Below are 26,759 nucleotides of genomic sequence, written 5' to 3' on the forward strand. Positions count from 1 at the left end.
GCTTCTAACATAATAGTGCCTTGTGTTGGGAGGGAAAACTTTTCCTCTACCAACTGAAATCCGAATGGTGGGGAGAAGACTGTGAATTAACTGACAGTGAACAGATTGACAGAGTAAAAGACAAGGTTTCTTCACACTTGTACTGGGAGAACTCAGAAATGAGTGAATCGCTATACAGCCAGAGGGAGAGGCTTATCTACCAGTTTAATGAAACTTGGGATGTGAGGGGAGAGGGATTTAGTTTTCCTTGGAAAATATGAAGAGCTTTATTGGGCTTTTGGATACTAATGAATAGTTGGATTTGCCCCACTTCCCAGCGCTAAGGGCCTGTCTTCTCCCAAAACAGTAAACTCCCTCCCAGGAAGGCCAGCGTAGTTGGCCTACAAGAAAATACAAGAAAATCTTGTATTTTCATAGGCTCTGCTTCCATTTCGATGTCTTTTTCTGTGGCTGCTGATTGTTCACATGTTTTCAGCTTACAGTAATCTTATTGTTTTGGTGGGCTACTAATCCTTTGATTTGCTTACTATTTTTAAAAGAATAAAGCTCTTTTAGGAGTCTGAGGATAGCTTATATTAGAAATAATGTTCTCAACAAAGACTTTCTTCTAACTGGTATTTGTTAAATGGTTTCTTTCAGTGAGGAATATGACAACAATGATTATTTCCTAGTGATTCTACTGAAACAGTTTATGTCCACATTAAAAGTTTTTGTATTTAATCTTAATAGCAAATGACTAATTCAATCAGAGAAAGGCGATTATAGCATAAGATTTTAATAATTTTTTGAAATATTTTTTTAAAGATGATGTTGATTGTTCTATTAATTTTCATGCAGAAACTTTTCAGAGTCATTGCACCTCCTTTGAATGCAGGAAAGACGCTAACAGGTATTAATTTTCTAAGCCTTAATGTTTTTCTCTTTTTTGTGTTTAAAAATATTATTTAAATAACACAGATTTCACCAATTTTATGTGTACAGTGTAAATTTTGATAATTGTACATGATCATGTAACAACTGACATATTCAAATTGTAGAAGGAGCTATATAATTCCACACTAAAAGGTTTCCTTCTGTCCCTTGTACTCTGCTTCCCATAGTCCCATCCCCTGGCAATTTCTGACCTACTGTTTTGTTTTTTTTTTAACTACTGTTCATGTAAATAGAATTACATAGTATTTAGTTTTGGTGTTTTATTTATTTCAGTTAGCACAGTGTTTTTGAGATTCATCCTTGTTGTTGCATATATAATTTTGTTCCCTTTAGTTGCTGAAAATGGTAATCCATTGTCATTGGTTTATCTATTCATCAGTTGAAGGATCCATTTGCTTCTGTTTTGGAGCTGTTATAAGTAATGCTGCTCCATCTGTGAATGAGTTTTGTTATGTTTTTAATTAAACTTTTTATTATGAGGAAATTGTAGATTCACATGCAATGGTATGAAATGACCCAGAGATCCTGCATACTGTTTACCCATTTTCCCTCAGTGGTAACATTTTTTTTTTTTTCTTCCAGTTTTATTGAGATACAATTGACATACAACACTGAATAAGTTTAGGGTGTACAGCATAATGATTTGATTTACATACACCATGAAATGATTATCATGATAAGTTTACTGAACATCCATCATCTCACATAGCAGTGGTAACATTTTACAAAACTAAAGCAGAGTATCACAACCAAGTAGTCACACTGATACAGTCACAGTACAGAACAGTTTCATCACCACAGGTATCCCTTATGTTGTTCTTATCCCCTATTGCTGACCCATAGCTGTGAATAAGTTTTCTTGGGCATGTGTTCATTCTTCTTGGACAGCTATCTAGAATTAGAATGGATGGATTGTATAGTAAATATATGTTTTACTTTCTGAAGTATTGCTGTTTGGTTTTTCAAAATGAGTATACCGTTTTACATTCCCATCAGCAGTATGAGAGAGTTCTGATAGCTCCATATCTTTGCAAGCACTTGGTATTGTCAGTCTTTAAAAATATTTAGCCATTCTAAGTGGGTGGATAATGGTATCTCATTGTGGTTTAAATTTTTATTTCCCTCATGGTTAGTGATGTTCAGCATCTTTTCTTGTGCTTTTGCCCATTCACGTATTTTTTTTTTTTTGTATGAGTCATCCATTTAAATCTTTTAGCACTTTCTAGAAAGGTAGAGAAGAGATGTTATTTGACTTCGTATTATTGAATTCTGGGTGTGTGAAATCTCCACCAGAGCCTTTTATAGTCCTTATGTAGTCTGGATATGAGGCCTTTTTAAGTATGTGTTTCACAAAATTTTGTGCCCAGTCTATTGCTTACTGTTTTGTTTTCTTAACCATGTTTTTCAAAGAACAAAAGTTTTCAGTCCTCATGAGGTCCGTTTTATTATTTTGTTTTTCTGTAGTTTTTGACTTTTGGTGTTCTGTTTAAGAAATCTTTGTCCAACTCAACATCATAAAGATTTTATCTTTTGTTTGCTTCTAGAGATAAAATAGTTTTAGTATTTCTGTTCAGTTTTGTAATACATTTTGAGTCAGTTTTCATATATGATGCAAGGTGAAGTTCAGGGACTTTTCCGTCTGTAGTTATCAGTTAGTTCCTCTACCATTTTTTGAAAAGATTATCTTGTTTCTATTGAATTATCTGCACACCTTTTGTGAAAAAATTGTTTTTGCAAAAAATTGATTTTTGTCAAAAGTCAACTGACTGTATGAGTTTATTTCCAAACTTTCTGCTACATTCCATTGGCCTGTATGTCAGTGCTTAGTTGCTTCAGTTGTGTCCAACTCTGCGACCCTATGGACTGTATCCCACCAGGCTCCTCTGTCCATGGGGTTCCTCCAGGCAAGAATACTGGAGTGGGTTGTCATTTCCTCCTCCAGGGGATCTTCTCAACCGAGGGATCGAACTCGTGTCTCTTACCTCTCCTGCATTGGCAGGCAGGTTCTTAGCCACTAGTGCCACCTGAGAAGCCCAGTGCCAATATACACTGTCTTGATTGTAACTTTGTAGTAGGTCTTAAAATCAGGTATCTTTAGTCTTCCAGCTTTATTCTTTTTCAGAATAAAAGGCCCTTTGCCTTCCTGAATGACCTTTAAAAATCCGCTTATCAGTTTCTTTTAAAAAGCTTACTTGAATTTTGTTTGGGGTTGCATTGATTCTTAGGTTAGTTTTGGTGGGGAGGGGATTGCCATCTTAATGTAGAGTCTTCTAACCTATGGATATATATTTTCCATTTATTTTGGTCTTTTAAAATCAGTTTATTTTCTCAACTTCTGCAGAAAGACAGCTGAGACTTTGATAAAGATTGCTTTGAATTGATAGATCAATTTGGGGAGAAGATTGCTTTGAATTGATAGATCAATTTGGGGACTGTTGCTATTTTAGCATTATTACATCTTCCAGTTCCGTGAATACGGTCTATCTTTCCATTTGTTTGGTCTTGTTTAATTTCTTTCAGTGTTGCAATTTTCAGTGTACAAGTCATATACTTCTTCTTTTGCTGAATCTATTCCTAGCTTATTTAGTTTGATGCTATTATAAATGTATTTTTAAAAAATTTCATTTACAGAATGTTCATTGGCAGTGTATAGAAATAAAATAAACTTTTTTTTTTTTTTGGGCAATACCAGCAGCTTGTGGGATCTGAGTTTCCCAACTAGGATTTGAACCCCAGCCCCAGAAGTGAGTGTTGAGTCCTAACAATCGGACCACCAGGGTATTTGCAGTAAAGTTGATTTTTATATTGATCTTGTACCTGCATCCTTCATTCACCAGTTCTCATTTTTAAAATGGACTCTTTGGAATTTTTCACCTATATGATCATGTCATCTGTTAATAAAGTTAATTTTACTTCTTCCTTTCTGGTCTGAATTCCTTTTATTTTTCCCCCCTAATTGATCTGGCTAGAACCTCCAATACAATGTTGAGCAGAAGTGGCAAAAATGGACATCCTTAGCTTTTTCTGCCTAAGGGGGAAAGCATTCAGTTTTTTACCATTAAGTTCAATTCAGTTCAGTTGCTCAGTCATGTCTGACTCTTTGCAACCCCGTGAACAACAGCACGCTAGGCCTCCCTATCCATCACAGCTCCCGGAGTTTACCCAAACTCATGTCCATTGAGTTGGTGATGCCATCCAACCATCTCATCCTCTGTGGTCCCCTTCTCCTCCTACCCTCAATCTTTCCCAGCATCAGGGTCTTTTCAAATGAGTCAGCTATTTGCGTCCGGTGGCCAAAGTATTGGAGTTTCAGCTTTAACATCAGTCCTTCCAGTGAACACCCAAGACTGATCTCCTTTAGGATGGACTGGTTGGATCTCCTTGCAGTTCAAGGGACTCTCAAGAGTCTTCTCCAACACCACAGTTCAAAAGCATCAATTCTTCAGCGCTCGGCTTTCTTTATAGTCCAACTCTCACATCTATACATGACTACTGGAAAAACCATAGCCTTGACTAGACAGACCTTTGTTGACAAAGTAATGTCTCTGCTTTTTAATATGCTGTCTAGGCTGGTCATAACTTTCCTTACAAGGAGTAAGCGTTTTTTAATTTCATGGCTGCAGTCACCATCTGCAGTGATTTTGGAGCCCCCCCAAAATAAAGTCAGCCACTGTTTGCACTGTTTCCCCAACTATCTGCCATGAAGTTGTGGGACCGGATGCCATGAATATGATGTTAATTGTGGGTTTTTCATAGATGGCCTTATCATTTTGAGAAAGTTGCCTTCTGTTCCTAATTTGAGTGTTTTTAACATGGAATGGTTGGATTTTATCAAATGCTTTTTTCTGCATCTGTTAAGATAATCTTGTGGATTTTATCCTTTATTTTATTGATATGGTTTATAAGCTTGATTCATTTTTGTATGCTAAGTCAGTCTTACGTTCTTGGAATAAATCTCACTTGGTCACAATATAATTGTTTTTACGTGTTTTAAGATTGAGTTTGCTAAATTTTTCTGAGAATTTTTTATGGCTGTCTTCATAAAAGATATTGTTCTATAATTTTCTTTTTTTCTTGGGGTATTTTATTTTATTTTTTATTTATTTATTTTTAAAATTTTATTTTATTTTTAAACTTTACAATATTGTATTGGTTTTGCCAAATATTGAAATGAATCCGCCACAGGTATACCTGTGTTCCCCATCCTGAACCCTCCTCCCTCCTTCCTCCCCATACCATCCCTCTGGGTCGTCCCAGTGCACCAGCCCCAAGCATCCAGTATCGTGCATCGAACCTGGACTGGCAACTCGTTCCATATATGATATACGTATTTCAATGCCATTCTCCCAAATCATCCCACCCTCTCCCTCTCCCACAGAGTCCAAAAGACTGTTCTATACATCAGTGTCTCTTTTGCTGTCTCGTATACAGGGTTATTGTTACCATCTTTCTAAATTCCATATATATGCGTTAGTATACTGTATTGGTGTTTTTCTTTCTGGCTTACTTCACTCTGTATAATAGGCTCCAGTTTCATCCATCTCATTAGAACTGATTCAAATGTATTCTTTTTAATGGCTGAGTAATACTCCATTGTGTATATGTACCACAGCTTTCTTATCCATTCATCTGCTGATGGACATCTAGGGTGCTTCCATGTCCTGGCTATTATAAACAGTGCTGCGATGAACATTGGGGTACATGTGTCTCTTTCAATTCTGGTTTCCTCAGTGTGTATGCCCAGCAGTGGGATTGCTGGATCATAAGGCAGTTCTATTTCCAGTTTTTTAAGGAATCTCCACACTGTTCTCCATAGTGGCTGTACTAGTTTGCATTCCCACCAACAGTGTAAGAGGGTTCCCTTTTGTCCACACCCTCTCCAGCATTTATTGCTTGTAGACTTTTGGATAGCAGCCATTCTGACTGGCGTGAAATGGTACCTCATAGTGGTTTTGATTTGCATTTCTCTGATAATGAGTGATGTTGAGCATCTTTTCATGTGTTTGTTAGCCATCTGTATGTCTTCTTTGGAGAAATGTCTATTTAGTTATCTCTCCAACAAATACTAAAGGATATTCTCTAGATAGGAAACACAAAAACGGTGTATATAATTTTCTTTTCATATCTTTTCTTTTTTGGTCTTAGTATCAAGTATATTTTATATCTTGGTATACTTGCTCATGAAATGAGTTGGGAAGTGTTCACTCTTCTGTCTTTTGGAAGAGGTTTTGAAGGATTGGTGTTAATTCTTTAAATGTGTGGTAGAATTCATTAATAAAACCATGTGAGCTTGGAATATTTTTTGTTGGAAGTTTTTAAATTACTAGTTCAGTCTCTGCTTGTTAAGTCTGTTCATATTATTCATTTCTTTTTGAGTCAGTTTTGGTAGGTTTTGTATTTCTAGGAATTTATCCATTTAATCTGTTATCTAATATGTTGGCATATAGTGGTTATGGTGTTCTCTTATAATTCTTTCTGTTTTTATAAGGTTTATAGTGATGTCTCTTATTACTAATATTTGTAATTTGAGTCTTTTCTCTTCTTGATCTGTCTAGCTAAAGGTTTGTCAATTTTATTGTTTTTTTCCCCAAAGAACTGATTTTGATCTTAGTGATATTATTTTTCTTTGCTCTTTCATTTATTTCTGCTTAGCCTTTGTTATTTATTTCATCTTGCCTTGGGTTTATTTATTTATTTATTTTAGTTTCTTGAGGTAAAAGTCTAGATTATTGATTTGAACTCTTTCTTCCCTTTTTTTTAAATAGGTGTTTATAGCTGCAAATATCTCTAAGCAATGTTTTAGCTATGTTCCGTAAGTTGTGTCTCTTGTATCTTTATTTTCATTCATCTTGAAGTATTTTCTAATTTGCCTTGCTGCTGCTGCTGCTAAGTCGCTTCAGTCGTGTCCGACTGTGTGCGACCCCATAGACGACAGCCCACCAGGCTCCCCCGTCCCTGGGATTCTCCAGGCAAGAACACTGGAGTGGGTTGCCATTTCCTTCTCCAATAATTTGCCTTGAGATATTGGTTATTTAGAAGTATGTTATTTAATTTCCACATATTTTTGGATTTCTCACATTTCCTTCTGATACTGATTTCTCACTTTTTTCCATTGTAGTTAGAGAACATACTTTGTATGGTTTCTATTTTTTTCGTTTATTGAAACTTACAGCCTAACATATGGCCTATTCTGGAGAATATCCCAAGTGCACTTGAAAATAATGGACGTGTTTTGTTGTTGAGTAGAATGTTCTATAGATGTCTGTTAGATTTAGTTGACCTATAGTTTTGTTCAAGACTTCTATTTCCTGCTCATCTTCCTCTAATTGTTCTATCCATTATTGAAAAATGAGTATTGAAGTATCTAAATGTTATTGTTGAAATATCTATTTCTTATTTTAGGTCTGTCAGCTTTTATTTTATTTTGGAGTTCTGATGCTACAGTAGAGTTTACAATTCAGCCTTATTAGCCTTTACTTCCTGCTTGTGCAGATCCTCAAAGTCAGGCCTAGGTTGTAAGTCTTTTCAGGTCTTTCCTGCATGTATCCACAGCCCTTTACCTGTACATGTCTATGTCCTTCTCGAGTTCCAGAAATATTTTGGAAATTTTGAAAGCCCCTGAAGACCTCCATTCTCCAGTTTTTCCTTTTAAATTTTCTGGTGGGTCTTTAATCAGTTCCTTCTGGTGCACTACCTCTGGCACCTGTAAAGTTAAATATTGCTTGAGGATAGTGCTGTTTATTTCGAGTAAGCTCTGAGTCAGGACAGAAAAAGATAAGCCCTAGAATGCAGCTTTTAAGTGAGCTGCCAGATAGGTTAGACAGTGATAGTTCTCTAAGGGGTAGGCTTTTGGGGCACTCTGAACCCATTTTGCCCCCTTGAATGGTTGCATGGGTGCTGGTTTTCATAGCTACCACAGTTGTAAGACTGTTTGTTGGTTTCAAAGCTATGGTGAAGCTGGGAAAAAGCGAATGGGACTAGGTAATGTTAAACCACCGTGAAGCTCACTGTTCTTACTGAGATTCAGGCATTTTCCTTGCCTGGGGAATCCCAGGGACAGAGGAGCCTAGTGGGCTGCCCTCTATGGGGTCGCACAGAGTCGGACACGACTGAGGCGACTTAGCAGCAGCAGCAGCAGGATTATTGGAAGCCTTAAGTAATTTCGAGAGTTCTGGAAAAGTTGATTTTGATCATATCTGCCAGTGTTCTCTTTGCTTTCATGGAGGAGCAGATTATTGGAGGTTCTCCCTTCATCATCTTATAGGTCAGTCCATCTGGCTTTTGCTTTTGTTTGGTTTGGCCTTTTTCCTCTCTGTCCTTGTCCTTGGATGGTTTCTGTTGCTCTGCCTTCAGGTTCACTCTCTCTCATGTCAACTCAGCTGTTAAATCCACTCTGAATATTTATCTTCCATGGTCATATTTTATAGTTCTGTAATTTTCTTTAGGTTCTTTTTTATTGCTTCTGTTTCTCTCCAGCATCTCTCTGTTTATCTGTTCAAATTTTCATGTGTTGAAACATATTTTGTTTTGTTTCATTGAGGAGAAATATAATAGTTGATTTAAAATTCTTATCAGTTCTAACATTTTGTTCATTTCAGGTTTGGACTTGATTTTCTTTTCCCTTAAGAAAAACATAATGTTTTGTTTTCTTGTTTCATCACATGAAATATGATGAAATATTTTAGATTGTATCCTGAATATTTGAATGTTACATTATAGAGATTCTGGATTCTGTAAATTTTTTCCACCAATAATTTTTTCTCGTTGTTTTATCAGGTAATTTTCTTGGCTGGGCTTGAATTGCAAATTCTGTTTCTGTTGTGGCTCCAGTCTCTTCTCCAAAGGTCCTTTGTCCTTAGCTGTTTTGCTTTGATTCTGTTCCACCTATGTGGCTTAAGGGTCAGTCGATAATGAAGGTAATCAAGTTTGGAGATCCTCTCTCTGGCTTACTTTTTTATAAGATTCTGCCAGTCTTTTGACTGTTCACATCACCTAACTTCTCAAGCTCCCCAGCCAGAAAGATTGCTGGTTTTCCCACGTGAGCCCCCAGCTGCTTCTATGCTTGGCACACAGACTGCACTTGGTCTTAGACTGCAAACCTCCAGTGATGGTAATTTACTTGTGCACGTCCCTGTCTCCTCTCCTCTGAGCACATGAACTCCACACTGAAACCAACTACTCTAGGACCTTCAGGGGTGAACTCTCTTCTTGGTTCTGACCTTTTCTTTCTGGATGAGCTGCTCTGAATGTTGTTCATACACAGCAGCTTAGGGATCAGTCACTAATATGGGTAGATAGTTTGAAGATCCCCTCTTTGACTCTTTCTATTTTGAGATTTCACTAGTCTCTTCCACATTCATGGTTTCCTTCACTTTTCTGGTCCCCTCTCCCAGAAAGATTAGTTTTCCTTCTGTTGCAGCTTCTGTGTGCAGTTACTGCGTGGGTGCCAGTCTGTCCTGTTCCCAGAGAATGTGAACTTCCCACCAGATTTGTCTGCTACTTCTGTTCCCTTTTCAGTACCTTCAGGTAGCTTTTCATATCATGTCTAGGCTTTATAGTTTTTTCTTTCTGTAAGGACAGGAACGGGGAAGATCATTTGGTAGAGTCTTAATCCCTGTTTATTCTTAATCCCTTTTCAGTAGCCCTGAAACTAATCCTTTTGAAACAAACTTGAAAATTACCTTTCATGTATATATGTAGCAAAGATGAAAGCAGAATATAAAAAACTCCACGTTCTGGTTCATAAAGCACAATAAATTTAAAAGACTAGAAATCATATAAATCCTGCTCTCAGACCATAATAGAATTAAACTAGAAAATACTAAGAGAAAGAAAGCTGCTGCTGCTGCTAAGTTGCTTCAGTTGTGTCCGACTCTGCATGACCCCAGAGACAGCAGCCCACCAGGCTCCCCCATCCCTGGGAGTCTCCAGGCAAGATCACTGGAGTGGGTTGCCATTTCCTTCTCCAATGCATGAAAATGAAAGTGAAGTCGCTCAGCCGTGTCCGACTCTTCGAGACCCCATGGACTGCAGCCTACCAGGCTCCTCCGTCCGTGGGATTTTCCAGGCAAGAGTACTGGAGTGGGTTGCTATTTCCTTCTCCAGAAAGCAAGCTGGGAAGTCTCCAAACACTTGGAGATTAAACAACACACTTCTAAATAATACATGGACAAAGGAGAAATCTCAAGAGAAATTTAACAGTATTTTGAAATAAATGAAAATACTTAAAAATTTGTGAGATGCAGCTAATGCAGAGCTTTGAGGGAAATTTATAACATTGAATGCATATATTAGAGAAGAAGAAAAATCTAAAATCAGTACTCTAAGCTTCTACCTTAGGAATTTAGAAAAAGAACAAATTAAGTCAAAGTGAGCAAAAGAAAAATAATGAAAATTAGAGCAGAAATTAATAAAAATGAAACTAAGAGATCAGTTGAGAAAATTGTTTATGTGAGGGGAGTGTTGGTGAAAACCAAAAGCTCTTTCTTTGGAAAGATCAATCAAATCTGAGCCTCTAGCCAGGCTAGCTTGGATAAAAAGGAGAGAAGACACAAAATTACTAATGTCAGAAATGGAAGAAGGGATAGCTGTCCAGATCCTATGGGCATTAGAAGAGTAATAATAAAAGAGTATTATGGACAATTCTATGCCTGTAAGTTTGATAACCCTAATGAAACAGGCCAATTTTTTGAAAAATACAATTTGCCAAAACTCACATAAGAAGAAATAGATAATCTGAATAAGCCTGTACCTATTAAAGAAATTGAACCAGTTATTAATAACCTTCAAAAACAGAAAACACTAGGTCCAGTGTGTTTCACTGATGAATTTTGCTAAACTTAAATTTAAGGGAGAAATTATACCAATTGTCTACAATCTCTCAGAAGATGGAACTCAGGGAATATTTTCTAGCTTTTTCTATGAGGCCTGATACCAAAACCAAGACATTGTAAGGAAATAAAACTTACAGACCAATATCTCTCATGAATATAAAAACAAAAATTTTCAAAAAAAATTAGCAAATTGAATCTGTCAAGTTATAAAAAGAATTATACACCACAACCAAGTGAGGTTTATGCTAGGTGTGCAAGGCTGCTTCAACATTTGAAAGTCAGTTAATGTATTTCATCACATCAGTAGAATGAGAGAAGAAAAATCACACGATCATATCAGTAGATGCTGAAAAAGCATTTAACGAAGTTCCACTTCTATTCATGATAAAAACTCAGCAAATTAGGAATAGAGGAAAACTTGTGGAACTTGATAAAGAACATCTACAAAATACCTACAGCTAATGTCATATTTATTGGTGAGAAACTTAGTGGTGAGGAGCAAGGCAAGGATGTCCTTTTCTTACCACTGCTTTTCAACATGATACCGAAAGTCTTAGCTAGTCCAAAGGATAAGAAAAGGAAATAAAAGGTATGTGGATTGGGAAGGAAGAAATAAAACTGTTTACAGGTAACTTGATCATTTATGTAGAAAGTCTGAAAGAATTGACCCCAAAACTCCTGGAAGTGATTAGCAGTTGTTGCAAGTTTGCAGATACAAAGTTAATATACAAAAGGCAGTCACTTTACTATATACCTTCTGTGAACAAGTGGAATTCAAAAATAAAAGCACACTGCCATTTATCCGTTCAGCTCAGTCACTCAGTCGTGTCCGACTCTTTGCATCCCCATGGACTGCAGCACACCAGGGTTCCCTGTCCATCAGCAACTCCCGGAGCTTGCTCAAATTCATGCCCATCAAGTTATTGATGCCATCCAACCATCTCATCTTCTGTTGTCCCCTTCTCCTCCTGCCTTCAACCTTTCCCAGCATCCCACTCAACCTTTCCAGTGAGTCAGTTCTTCGCATCAGGTGGCCAAAGTATTGGAGCTTCAGCTTCAGCATCAGTCCTTACAGTCAATATTCAGGACTGATCTCCTTTAGGATAGACTGGTTTGATCTCCTTGCAGTCCAAGGGACACTCAAAAATCTTCTCCAACACCACAGTTCAAAAGCATCAATTCTTCAGCGCTCAGCTTTCTTTATAGTCCAACTCTCACATCCATACATGACTACTGGAAAAACCATAGCTTTAACTAGATGGACCTTTGTTGGCAAAGTAATGTCTCTGCTTTTTAATATGCTGTCTAGGTTGGTCATAACTTTTCTTCCAAGGAGCAAGAGTCTTTTTAATTTCATTATATTTCATGGTATAAATACCATTTATATTAGTACCCTTATGTATAAATCTGACAAAGTATATATAAGATCTAAATGAGGACAACTATGAAACTCTGATGAAAGATAGCAAAGAACTCAATAATTGGAAAGATACTCTGTGTTCATGAATAGGAAGACTCTAGGCTGTCATGATGTCATTTTGTACCAAACTGATCTACAGGTTCAGTGCAATCCCAATCAAAATCCCAGCAAGTTATTTTTGGATATTAATAGTCTTATTCTGAAATGTATATGGAGAAACAAAAGACTCAGGATAGCTAAAATAGTATTGAGAGAGAAGAACAAAGTTGGAGGACTGACACTACCTAACTTTCAGATTTAATGTAAACCTAGCTCAGAGGGTAAAGCATCTGCCTGCAATGCAGGAGACCCAGGCTTGATCCCTGGGTCAGGAAGATCCGCTAGAGAAGGAAATGGCAACCCACCCCAGTACTCTTGCCTGGAAAATCCCATGGATGGAGAAGCCTGATAGGCTACAGTCCATGGTGTTGCAAAGAGTCGGACACGACTGGGCAACTTCACTTTCACTATAATCAAGACAATGTGATTTTGCCAAAAGAATATAAAAATAGATTGGTAGAACAAAATAGCTCAGCAGTAGACTCTCATAGTTGACTGATCTTTGAAGAAGCTTTTGGTGTAAAGATAGTCTTTTCAACAAATGGTGCTGGAAAAACTGGATATCCACCTGCAAAATGAGAGCTTTTTAATATGCTGTCTAGGTTGGTCATAGCTTTTCTTCCAAGGAGCAAATGTGAATCTAGTGAATCTAGACACAGACCTTACAGCTTTCACAAAAATTAACTCACAGTGGACCATAGACGTAATTGGAAAATGCAAAACTGTAAAATATCTAGAAGACAACACAGGCAGTAATTTAGTTGACTGTAGTCATGGTAATGAATTTTTAGATACAGCACTATCCATGAAAGAAAGATTATTATCCATGAAAGAAGTAATTGATAAGCTGTGCTTCTTTAAAAACTTCTGCTCTGCAAACGACATCATCAAGAGAATGAGAAGGTAATCCAGACTGGGAGAAAATATTTGCAAAAGACTCTTATCCAAAATATATAAATAACTCTTAAAACTTGACAATAAGAAAATGAATAATGCAATTAAACAATGAACAAAGACTTGAACAGACATCTCAAAGAAGATACGCAGATGGCAAGTAAGCATACTGAAAGATGTTCAGCACCATTAGGGAATTACAGATTAAAACAGCAATGGGGTGCCAGCACACACCCCCATTAGAATGGCTGAAATATGAAACACCAACAACACCAAATGCTGGCTAGGATGTGGAGCAATAGGAACTCTCATTTATTGCTGGTGGAAATGCAAAATGGTATTGCCACTGTGGAAGACAGTTTGGCAATTGCTTATAGAACTAAACGTGCTTTTACTGTATGATCTAGCAACTGCACTCCTTTACCCAAAGGAGTTGAAAATCTGTCTCCACAAAGGCGTCACCACAAATGTGTAGTAGCTCTCTTCATAACTGCCTAAACTTGGAAGCAAGCAAGATGTTCTTTAGTAGGTGAATGAGTGAATGAACTTGGTATATCCATACAATGAAGTATCATTAAGTACCAAAAATAAATGAGCTATCAAACCATGAAAAGATGTGGAGGAAAATTAAATGCATAACTGAGTGAAAGAAGCCAGTCTGAAAAGGCGATGACTTAGGATTCCAATTATATGACATGATGCAAAAGGCAAAACTATGGAGACAATAAAAGAATCAGCATTTGTTAGGGGTTAAAGGGAATGGAGGGACAAACAGGTAGAGCAGAGGATTTTTAGGGCAGTGAAACTGTTCTGTGATATTATAATGGTGGATATATGTTACTATACATTTGTCAAAACCCATAGAGTGTACAGGGCTTCCCTGGTAGCTCAGATGGTAAAGAATCTGCCTGCAATGCAGGAGACCCAGGTTCGTTCCCTGAGTCAGGAAGGTCTCCTGGAGAAGGGAATGGCAGTCCACTCCAGGGTTCTTGGAGTGGAATTCTCCAGTGTCTTGGAGAATTCTATGGACAGACCATGGGGTCGCAAAGAGGTGAACACGACTGAGCGAATGACACACTGTAGAGTGTGCAGCACCAAAAGTGAGCCTTACTGTGAACTGAGGACTTAGGTGGTGATGATACACTAGTGTATGTTTATTGATGACAAGAAAGGGCTCACTGGTGCAGGGTGTTGGTAGTGGTGGAGGTTGTGTGGTATAGGAATGAGGGATATACAAGAAATCTCTATACCTCTGTCTCAATTTTGCTGTAACATGATTAAAACTTCTCTACAAAAGTAAAAGTTTATTGATTGGAAAAAATATTTGGAATTGAAACAATGTAATTATTCATGTAATTTTGAGCAATTCAAGTTTGTTTGCATGTACAACAACACAGACTTGGAGTCTTTACAAAGGATTATTGATTAAGATATGTACACTTGCTTGCATTATTCCAGTATTCTTGTCAAAAATTTCAGTTCAGCAGTATTACCAACCATAAATTCCTACCAACCATAAGGATTGCTGATCACTTTACCCCTTCTTGATGCTCTTATACTATTCTTTGTTAACTTTGATCTTTTGCCCTAAAACTTGGTCTAATTATGTTTCCAGTTTCTTTTAGCCAAGAAATAAATTTATACTACCAGATGACAGAATGTTACATCTTAGATATAACTTTAGGATACAAAAGGTCATAAAGAGTGTTTGGTCTTAAGTTTCTTAAACATATGTGAACAGTGACCTTTTTAGCCTAGAATATTGTAAGTAGTAAGAGTCCATGTTACAAATGAGAAGGCATTATAATTATAGCTCAATATTAATTAGTTAATTTGTCAAATCATTGCTTATTCAACACCTTCTCTTGGCCCAAGCTATTAGTTAAGCCAACAATACATAGATCCCTATACAAGGTTTACACCTTTTCTTGTATGTGTACCCTTGAATGACTGACTGATTTTGTGTCTGTGAAAAGAATCTATTAGAAATTCTTAAAAAAAAAAAGTATTAATTACAGTGGTCTTATCTCACTTTTCTATTGTTTAGGAATATACCTAGAGCACCTTAAATGCCAGAGGACTTTTTGTTGTTGTTTCCACATAAAGATTATATTTCTGAAAAGCTTTTGAGAGAGAATTGCTAAAGATACTTTTCTATTTTAGATGAGCAAGTTGTTATGGGCAACAAGCTTCTTGTATATATTAGGTAAGAGATTTTTAATTTCTTTATGTGTGTGTCCTTCTTTTACAAAACTTCTCCTGTATTCTCAGAGGTACTGTCATCTCTTAATCTGTGTAGTGCTTTCGTTTTTCAGTATTCTTTCATGTATAGCCGTGCTTCTGAACAATCAGTAATTCTGTCCCCTACCCTTGCTCTCCTCTGCCATATATTTGCAGTGTCTGAAGACATTTTGCTTTGTCACAACTGGGGTCAGGAGAGATGCCACTGGCATTTAATGCATAGAGGCCAGGGATGCTGCTTAGCATTCTGCAGTGAACAGGATAGTCCCCACAGCAAAGAATACCGAAATATCAGTAGGGCAGAGGTTGAGAAATCTTGATATAGAGTATTTTACTTTTACTACCAAGTCTATGGGATATGTTTTTGTCCATATTTTATGTATAAGGGCAAGAAATTAGTTTGCATCATGAACAAAAGTTAGTGACTGAAGTAAGCGGAAATGTTTATCTGTTTATTCCTGGATCAGAGTTCTTCTGATAGACTAATACAAGCTCAGAATTGTATCCTAATAGAGCTTTTACATAAATAAGTGGCTGGCAGGTAGGCAGGAAGGTGGCAGAACCTGCTGGCACATCATTTTAGCTTCTGTGTGCATCAGAGTTATTAACTTTGAGACCTCTTTCACGTTTGTTACATCGATGCTTTAGTATAGAAGAACATATGTAGCATTTACCTTGCTCTTTATCATCTGCGCTTTAAACTTTTTAGAATATGCTGGTATCCAGCTGTCTCTAACATTTAAAATTGATGACTACTTCACAGAGGTTTAAAATTTACTCCTCCCCATCCCCTGCCACCAAAATAAGGATATATTCAGAAGACAGTTTATAACTCAGCCCCCAGAGCTAGTCATTAGCCATTAGGAAGGTCTGGTTTGGAGGTAAAACCATACAGTTAATTTCTCATGAGATTCTAATTCTCCCCAAAGGCTTGTCCGATTACAAATATTTTTTAGCCTAGCTCATTTCCCATCTTTATTCACCATTCTTAGAACCACTGGATTTAAAAGTCTCTGCGAACCTGAGGCTTTTACCTGTTAACAGTATAATGATGCTCTCAGATTCTTTCCAGATGCTGGGTGTGAGACTTTTAGGTAATCTGTCCTTATTCCTTCTTGTTCATTTAGTGCGTGCAGCTTGGGTTTTTCTTAGGAAAAATAAAAAGAAATGAAAGTCATTACTCAGTCACAGGATGTGTTATTTCACCACCACCTTCTGTCACCCACATTTTCTGAACTGGCTATCATCTCAATCTGGATTTGGACCTGACCTAACTGACAAGAGCTGAGCCTGCTTAAACATCAGACTAGTATCTTGGGTTGGAGAACAGTGTATTCCCAGGAAGTTAGCCCATTAAGAGTCACCAAATCCGTTCAATTTCTTCTCTTCTAGCTGTTGTCTAGCAGGTCGTGCCTATCCGCTGGGTGACATCCCTGAAGATCTTGTTCCCTTGGTTAAAAACCAGGTTGGTACATTTTCGTAGCATTTTTACTCTCTTAAAATGCAGTAAAGACAAATTGTAATTGAGGGCTGCACATGGGTCGGGAGCTATCTGCTGTGACAGGAGAGAGCCTGCACACCATCACTGGAGCCAGTAATCACAGCTGAGAGAGGTTAGAGAAGTTACAACCCAGTGGCAATTTAAACTAAATTCAACCTGGTTTTATTTTATACAAATGGGAGTCATTGCTTTAGCAAGATACTTTGTGAGAAAAGAATCAGCTTTTTTTTTTTTTTTCCAACTTGCAGGTTTTTGAATTTCTAATTCGCCTGCATTCAACAGAAGCTCCCCCTGAAGAAGAAATCTATCCTTATATTCGGACTTTGCTGCATTTCGACACACGAGAATTTCTAAATGTATTGGCGCTGGTAAGAAATACTGTGATTCTAAGGTATTTTTAAAATAGTTGGGGTGATAATTATTTTTAATAGAAAGAAAAATGAATAATAGTCCTTACATAGGTACAGTTTTTATGCCCTAGCAGTAAGTCAGGGTCTCAAATGTTTAATTTTGTTGTGCCATCCATAGTTTCTAATTCTTTTTCTCCTTCCTACCCTTCCTTTCCTGCTTTCTTCCCCTCTCTTTCCTTCCTCCCTGAGTATTTGTCTATGTCTAGTGTTTGTCTATGTCTGTCTGTATGTCTCTTTCTGACTCATCCTTATTAAAAAGTTAAAGCGGAGTTAGATGTGGAACATCCTTTATTTCATAAATTGTTATTGTTTGCATACTGAAGATGGCAGATTGCTCTGAATGACATGTGGTGATGATGATAGTAGAAGCAGCTAGAGTTGAAATGGAACATGGAAGCTTCCTGCTAAAAAAATATCCTTATTCTTATTTTTATTAAAGAGAGGTCTGGGTAAGCCAGCTTCTCTGTGAAAATGCCCCCGGGGAAATAATTATATAAAACATGATATATCTTCCTAATTAAGCCATATTGTAGTTGTTTTTTAAAAAGCTTTTGATAATGTGGACAGTGCTTATATTTTAGTATCCAGTGAAACAGCAGACTGACAAATTTTTAAAAAAATATTGTATGTGCACAATATTTGAAGGAAATAGACAGGAAGGAAATATATCTAAATATTAATAGTGATTATATCTGTGAGATGAACTAAATTTATTTAATGAACATATAGTGCTCTTATTATAAGTTGAATAATAAACTATTAAACTTTTTAAAAGTGCCTGTGAGAAGGTTGAGATTCCACTCATATGACATTTTGTATTAGTTTAATTGGAAAATCTGATTTCAGAAGTAGTAACTTAAATAGCAGAAGAAGAAGGGAAAAGAAACTTAGAAAATAAAAGTCAAATCTAGTTGGTTTAGGAGACCGTAGACGTCCAGAATACAATGGAAGTGTACTTAGTGTCTGGCCTGGAGGAGAAAAGAAACAAGAAGTGGTAGGGCAGGGGTTCATAAAGCGTCCTGGAGAGCAACAAAGAATTTTACCTAGTTTTCATTTTTTAAAGGGCTGTCGTGCCACTGAAGATCATTTGGGATTATGCTTATGTCTAAATTATGATATTGACATTGATAGTAAGACTGAGATAAAATCTCTGTCATTTACTTGACAAATATTTGCCAAGTATGTCACACATACTGTAGTAACTGTGTGTGTACCCTGGGCTGACAGGATATAAACCTTGCCTTTGTGGAGGAAGAGGATGCAGCTTGTAGATTAGTAACTATAGCATGGTGTAAGACATGTCACTGGAGACATGCAGAATGCTGTAAGAACATTTAGGAGGGGGATCTAATGGAAGGGTCAGGAAGGTGTCTTGGATGAAATGATGTCGATGGTGAGTCTCACAGGATGTGTAGAAGTCTGGTTAAGGTTAGGGAAAAGTATTTCAGGTAGAAGGACAGAATATGTAGAAAGACCTGGAAATAAGATAGAGCGGTGTGTGTTAAGGTAATTGAAAAAAATTCAGTATGGCCACATTTTTAAGTGTAAGGAATTCTGCGGAGAGAGAGAATGCCAGAGAGGCAGGTAGAGACTGAGTTTTATTATCTGTGGTAGGAAGTTTGGACTTTACAGCTGCTGAAGCCTTTTGCCTTACTTAGTTGCTCAGTCCTTCCAACTCTTTGCGACCCCATGAACTGTAATTCGCCATGCTCCTCTGTTATTGGGAATTCTCTAGGTAAGAATACTGGAGTATGTTGCTATGCCCTCCTCCTTCAGGGCATCTTCCCAACCCAGAGATTGGACCCAGTTCTCTCGGCATTGCAGATGGATTTTTTACTGTCTGAATAGAAAAATGTCATAATTTGTAGTTTAGAAAAATTTCCTCTGATTGTTGAATGGAAAATGGATTGAAATAAGATTGGAGGCATGAAGATGTTAGCAAAATTTTGTGGTCATCCAGATAGAAGATAATGGCAGCTTGAATTAGGACAGTGGCAATGGGGGTTCTAAGACATGAAAGGATTTGAAAGATATTTTAGGAGGTAAATCAGCCTAAAATTTAGAGTTTAGTGTACAATTTGATGTGAAAGGTAAGATGAATAAGGAAGCATCAAAGATTCCTACATTTCAGACCTTATGAACTGAATGTATAGTGGTTTATTTGTAGATTCAACAGGAAATCAGAGGAGAAACAGTTTTATTAGGAGATGGATGAGAGTGGGCGTGCAGAGTAGTGGTGAGGTATGGTGGAGGCAGATAATTAGTTCTTTTTTGGACTTAATGAATTTGAAATGCCTAAAAGACAAGCAGAGGTTTCCTTGTGTGTGTGCATCAAGGGTTGGCTGCATCCCCAAGTATTACAGCTGGAGAAATTGATAAGACTTAGGATCCTAAATCCTGGATTCACTCCATATTTGTCTACTATAGTTGATTATTCATGTGACCTTCCTAATTAATATGTCTTAATAAAAAGAACATTTTTAGGGACCCACTAAAAAACTTAAATGACAGACTTTTAAATCATATTTTCTCACTTTTTAAAATGTAGGAATATTTTTTTCAAGTGAGGTTTTTAACTTTAGCTTTATTAGGGTACAATGTATACAAAATATAATTCATCCATTTTAAGAGAAGAGTTTGACAAGCATGCATGCATGCATGCTAAGTCACTTCAGTCATGTCTGACTCTCTGCGACCCCATGGACAGCAGCCCACCAGGCTTCTCTGTCCACAGGATTCTCTAGGCAAGAATACTGGAGTGGGTTGCCATGTCCTTCTCCATTGACAAGCATATGCAGTCTTATAACTGCTACCACAATCTAGATACAGAACAGGTGGTCACTTTTGCAGTTTTTTAGTGAGTCCCAATCCCAGCCCCTGGCAACTGCTGATCTGCTTTGGGAAACAGGGTTTCACCTTTCTAAAATGTCATTTAGAGAAAACATAAACTTTGCGGTTTCTTCTGGTGTCTTTCACTTAATGCTTTTGAGACTTACCTGTACTGTTTCTTTTATCAGTAGGTTGTCCCTCTTTATGGCTATGTAATTTTTCAGTTTATGGATATACAGTTTGTTGATCCATCCACCAATAGTTGGTCCTTTTGATTATTTCCCATTTAAGTTACTATGACTAAAGCTATCATGAATATTTACATATAAGCCTTTGTGTGGACATACATCTTTATTTCTCTCGAGTAAATACCAAATAATGAAACCACTGGGTCTTTTGTGAAGTGTATTGTTTTACTTCATAAAAAACTAACAAGACTTTTCTAAAGTGGTTCTGCCAGTTTTCATTCCAGTAATATATGAGAGTATCAGTTTCTTCATTGTATGGTTCATCTTTTTAATTTGACCATTCTAGTAGATGTATACTGGTATCTCATTGTAGTTTTATATTTCCCTCCTGACAACTGACATTAAACATCTTTTCATTAAAATATATTAGCAAAAAAGTTATGTTTACCATTCGTATATTCGCCATCCATATATACTCTATGGTGAACATATCCATTTTTTGACCATTTTTCCCTACTTTTAAAAACTGTATTTGTTTTCTTGTTTTGAGAATTTTTTTTTAGGTAAGTATTAAAAAATCAGATTACATGAATTTAGCAGATGTTTTCTCCTAGTCTGTAGTTTGTCTTTTCGTTTTCCTAATACTGTGTTTTGAATAGCGGAAATTTTAAATTTTGATCAAGTCTAATTTATTGGTTTTGTTTTAGGAATCCTGCTTCTGGGGCTGTAGCTATGAAATCTTTGCCTAACCCAAGGTCACAAAGATATTCCCTAGAAGTTTTATGGTTTTACCTTTAAAGCTGTGATCCATTTTGAAGAAATTTTGGCCTGTGGTGCAAGGTTTAGATGCAAGGCCTTTTTTTCTTGCTTTTTTTTTTGCATTGAGATACCTAATTCTTATAGCATCATTTGACAAAAAGACTGTCCTTTCTCTACTGGATTGTCTTTGTACTTTGTCAAAGACATATCATCTATGTATACTGGGTCTATTTCAGAACTCTGTTCTATGCCCCTGGTCTGTCTGTCTATCTTGATGCCAGTACCACACTGCCTTGATTACTGTAGCTTTATAATGAGTATGAAAATCATGTTATATGTTCTTATTCTTTTTCAAAATTACTTTGTATTTTGTAGTTTTGGGGTTGTTTTTGGCATTTCAGTATGAATTTTAAGTTATCTTGTTAACTTCTGCAGAAGCCTGCCTGGATTTAGATTAGGATTGTGTTCAGTATTTAGTCAATTTAAGAATTGACTTAGCAATACTGAATTTTATGACCCATTAAAAGGTATACTGTTTCATTAATTTAGATTTTCTTTAATTTTTCTCAGAAATATTTTGTAGTTTTCAGTGTAGTTTTCTAAGTGATAGGATTCAATGTAATGTTTTCTCAGTTCAGTTCAGTTCAGTTGCTCAGTCGTGTCCGACTCTTTGCGACCCCATGAATCGCAGCACGCCAGGCCTCCCTGTCCATCACCAACTCCCGGAGTTCACTCAAACTCACGTCCATCAAATTGGTGATGCCATCCAGCCATCTCATCCTCTGTTGTCCCTTTCTCCTCCTGCCCCCAATCCCTCCCAGCATCAGAGTCTTTTCCAATGAGTCAGCTCTTCGCATGAGATGGCCAAAGTACTGGAGTTTCAGCTTTAGCATCATTCCTTCCAAGGAACACCCAGGGCTGATCTCCTTTAGAATGCACTGGTTGGATCTCCTTGCAGTCCCAGGGACTCTCAAGAGTCTTCTCCAACACCACAGTTCAAAAAGCATCAATTCTTCGGCTCTCAGCTTTCTTCACAGTCCAACTCTCACATCCATACATGACCACTGGAAAAACCATAGCCTTGACTAGACAGACCTTTGTTGGCAAAGTAATGTCTCTGCTTTTCAATATTATACAATTAAAATTTTTTGAAGTGAAATAATAGTTGCCTCCCACTTATCTTGCTCTTAAATACTGCCATAAGGAAAACTGGTGTCAACTTGACTTTTCTTAACTTTCCCAGAGACTTAATCTTTTCCTAGAGTACCAGAATACTTTTTTCCTTATATTAATATTTAAAGACTAAAAGTTTAAGATATTGGAGAAGGCATTGGCACCCCACTCCAGTACTCTTGCCTGGAAAATCCCATGGATGGAGGAGCCTGGTGGGCTGCAGTCCATGGGGTTGCTAAGAATCGGACACAACTGAGCGACTTCACTATCACTTTTCACTTTCATGCATTGGAGAAGGAAATGGCAACCCACTCCAGTGTTCTTGCCTGGAGAATCCCAGGGACGGCGGGGCCTGGTGGACTGCCGTCTATGGGGTCGCACAGTCAGACACGACTGAAGCGACTTAGCAGCAGCAGCAGCAGTTTAAGATAGTACTTAGAATTGACTATTTTTGGTCAGTTTTGCCATATATGTACTGTGGGCCTTTTCAATATGTGAATTTGAGTCTTTTTAGTTTAAAAAAGTTTTCTTGAATTACAGATTTAAATATTTTTTTTCTGTTCCGTTATTTTGTGCTTCATCTTCAGAAACTTAGGGTATTTGTATATTATATCTTCTTTGTCTTCTATATTTATCACCTTTCTTTGGTCTTTGTTATTTCCTTCTTTGTTTAAATTTCGTTTTCTTGGTTCTTTTTATTTATGTTCTCTATTTCTGTTAACTATACTTTTGGTCATATCTGTCCTCCCTTTGGTAGCTTGTAATTCTGTCTTCCATTTCTAAGATGACTTATTTTTCTTTCAGTTTTTTTTTTTTCCCTCGAGTTCAGTTAGCTCTTATTTCACATTTTCCTACTCTTCATTTCTTTTCTGAATTCTTAAATTTCTGGTTTGTGATGTTCTTTCAAATCTGCAATTGTATGTTTAAATATATTTCATGTATGTTGAGATATTGTTTATAGTTTACTTCTATTTTGTGGCTAGTTCTTATTTTTATTCTTGAGTGCCTTCACTTTCTGGGTTTTTTTTTTTTTTGGTCATTTTTTAGTGGATTTTTCTGGACTAGCAATAATTGGTGATCTTGTTGGATCATGGGGGAAGATTACATACTATTTTCCAAATTCAAGTACCTGCTTTATTTGCTATAACTAAGTGCAGTTTCTTAAATAGTGTCTTTGGGGTGTAGTCTGTTTTCTCAATCTTTGGCAAGTCTCTTGTTTTAGTAGGATCTTTTTCTTGAGCTCTTCCTTCTTTACTACAGGTCTCCAAGGAATATATTTCCTTTCCCTTTTCTATCTCAAAAGCTGTATCTTGCCAAGACCTCTGATTCATACTTGCCAGACTCCTTCCTTTGATCTTCCTATCAGCCAGTGCTATGATCCACTGGGTTGCAGACCTGGCCTCAGTACTTGCTCACCCAGGATGGATCTTCTTTTTCTTTTGGAGGTGAATTCCATTTGATACTCTATGTGTTCTGTGCCTGCTGAAACCTCATCATACCCTCCCTTCCTCTACCCAATTCTCTCTTGACGGTTTTGTTTTTTTTTAATGGGCTTTGGAGCCAACTTTGCTAGTTGGAGATGTTTACTTTCCCACATTTGTGTAAGTCACAGTTTTTAATATGTGTTGTCCTTCTAGTTTTCCCATTAGTCTGGATTCTGGGTTATTCTTTTTCTTCTTTTCTATATGTGTGGATCTTATTGGGAGATACGTAAAGAGATTAGGACAGGGGTTCACAAACTACAGGCCGTAGACCAAATCCACTGCATTTGACCTCTGGCTTGGGTGAGACAGAATATTTTTCTATTTTTAAGGATTATAAAAATGGAAGAATATGTCATGCAAACCACATGTATCCTACAAAGTGTAAAATATTTTCTCTCTGGTCCTTTACAATGTTTCTTGACCCCTGGATCAGGATTTAGCCAACTATCATTCAGTTCAGTTCAGTTCAGTTGCTCAGTCGTGTCCGACTCTTTGTGACCCCATGAATCGCAGCACGCCAGGCCTCCTTGTCCATCACCAACTCCCGGAGTTCACTCAAACTCATGTCCATCAAATCGGTGATGCCATCCATCCATCTCATCCTCTGTCGTCCCCTTCTCCTCCTGCCCCCAATCCCTCCCAGCATCAGAGTCTTTTCCAATGAGTCAACACTTCGTATGAGGTAGCCAAAGTACTGGAGTTTCAGCTTTAGCATCATTCCTTCCAAAGAAATCCCAGGGCTGATCTCCTTTAGAATGAACTGGTTGGATCTCCTTGCAGTCCCAGGGACTCTCAAAAGTCTTCTCCAACACCACAGTTCAAAAGCATCAATTCTTTGGCACTCAGCCTTCTTCATAGTCCAACTCTCACATCCATACATGACCACTGGAAAAACCATAGCCTTGACTAGACGGACCTTTGTTGGCAAAGTAATGTCTCTGCTTTTGAATATGCTATCTAGGTTGGTCATAACTTTCCTTCCAAGGAGTAAGCGTCTTTTAATTTCATGGCTGCAGTCACCATCTGCAGTGATTTTGGAACCCAGAAAAATAAAGTCTGACACTGTTTCCACTGTTTCCTCATCTATTTTCCATGAAGTGATGGGACCAGATGCCATGATCTTCATTTTCTGAATGTTGAGCTTTAAGCCAACTTTTTCACTCTCCACTTTCATCAAGAGGCTTTTTAGTTCCTCTTCACTTTCTGCCATACCAAAACTCTGTAATAATTTTAAGGGGCTACAGAAAGAAGTTTTTATGACCAAATTCACAGGTGACTTTGGACTTGAAATTTAGGTCTACTTTTGCATTTCACAAACTGTCATTCTCCATTAGGACGTCTTTACATATTATTCCTCTAATAAGCATTGTATAATTAGAAGAATCTTTGTGGAATGATAATGTTTTAACATAAATGTGCCATTTTGGTGGCAGCTGTTAACTACAGTCAAAATATGTCATTGTGTATATCACAACATTTGTAATAAAAGTATTTCACCACTTAATTATGTTTATAGTAGTAAACTTGCAATGTGTATTTCAAAGCAGTGAATACATGTTACTAAAAGGCAAGTGGATAAAGCAGTTCTTTTTTACTTGCTGTCAATGCTGTAGTTATTTAATACATAGGCTAATTCTCCATGATTTTGTGTTTACTTGAATAGCACTTGTATTAGCAGATAGTATCTTGTCTGACAGCGGAGTGACATCTCACTTTGGCAGGCTGAGTGTGAGGGGGAAGTTGTGTTTGTTTGAATGTGTGTATATTTGTTGTTTTCCTAAGCCTTAGAACTGAGACACTTTCTCGACCATCTTTCCCTCTTCAGACTGGGTTGTGTTTAACCCATGTAAACACCAAAATACCCTCTGTTTGAGCTTTTTGGGTAAGAGTTCCTACAGTTCCCTAGGTAACTCATTTCAGCTTTTCTTAACTAACCGCAGCAAAGCATTCTAGGTGAAGAAAAATTTTTTTATAAAGATTTCATTTTCCTCTGTAATTAACTAGACAAATCAGCAGTCATTGTTTAAAATGCTTACTGTGTGTCAGACAAGAAAAGGGAAAGAAGGACATGCTAGTAGAGAAGAGCATGAGCAGAGGGTCTTTGGAGAAGTTGGGGAAGCTTGGGGCCAGTTTAAAGAATAGCAGATATTCTGGTTTGAATGTTAACTATGATGTAGTCTTGAAAGTTTGTGGCTTGGAAATTCTTCTTTAATCTGTTGGTACAATACATAGTCTATTTCCTTGCTTCGGGATAGTCAGTAGTAAATTACTGCTTTGTAGATTTAAACATTTCATGCACAGATGGGCATAATAAAGGACAGAAATGGTATGGACCTAACAGAAGTAGAAGAGATTAAGAAGAGATGGCAAGAATACACAGAAGAACTATACGAAAGAGGTCTTAATAACCAGGATAACCACGATGGTGTGGTAATGCATCTAAAGTCAGACATCCTGGAATGTGAAGTCAAGTGGGGCTTAGTAGCATTACTATGAACAGAGCTAGTGGAGGTGATGAAATTCCGGCTGAGCTATTTCAAATCCTAAAAGACGATGCTGTTAAAGTGCTGCACCCAATAAGTCAACACATTTGGAAAACTTATCAGAGGCCACAGAACTGGAAGAGGTCAGTTTTCATTTCAGTCCTAAAGAAGGGCAATGCCAAAGAATATTCAGACTACCACACAGTTGCACTCATTTCACATGCTAACAAGATAATGCTCAAAATCCTTCAAGCTAGGCTTCAGCTGTTCATGAACCAAGAACTTCCAGATCTACAAGCTGAATTTAGAAAAGGCAGAGGAACAAGAGATCAAATTACCAACATCCGTTGGATCATAGAAAAAGCAAGAGAATTCCAGAAAAACACCTACTTCTGCTTCATTGACTATGCTAAAAAGCCTTTGACTGCGTGGATCCCAACAAACTTTGAAAAATTCTTAAAGAAATGGGAATACCACCCCACCTTACCTGCCTCCTGAAAAACCTGTGTGCA

The 26,759-nt window shown here is 37.3% G+C and overlaps 1 protein-coding gene across 12 annotated transcripts in view; it reads left to right on the top strand.

Moving 5' to 3' along the window:
- Positions 1-26,759, top strand: part of VPS8 (VPS8 subunit of CORVET complex) — a 302,600-nt gene that overhangs the window by 99,557 nt on the left and 176,284 nt on the right. For 10 of the 12 annotated variants that reach the window (XM_086397371.1, XM_086397382.1, XM_086397390.1 and 7 more), the window contains 4 exons: positions 838-889; positions 15,343-15,385; positions 16,813-16,885; positions 17,170-17,289. In XM_086397371.1, the coding sequence (XP_086253497.1) occupies positions 838-889; positions 15,343-15,385; positions 16,813-16,885; positions 17,170-17,289 (288 nt within the window). Of the gene's footprint in view, positions 1-837; positions 890-3,625; positions 3,853-15,342; positions 15,386-16,812; positions 16,886-17,169; positions 17,290-26,759 lie in introns of those variants that run through there. The other 2 variants (XM_086397449.1, XM_086397458.1) reach the window with 2 other exon arrangements.

The sequence above is a fragment of the Bos grunniens genome, chromosome 1 (genome assembly GCF_055505025.1).
Source record: "Bos grunniens cultivar Pamir isolate PY7600 chromosome 1, Bosgru_T2T1.0, whole genome shotgun sequence".
Taxonomy (NCBI): domain Eukaryota; kingdom Metazoa; phylum Chordata; class Mammalia; order Artiodactyla; family Bovidae; genus Bos; species Bos grunniens.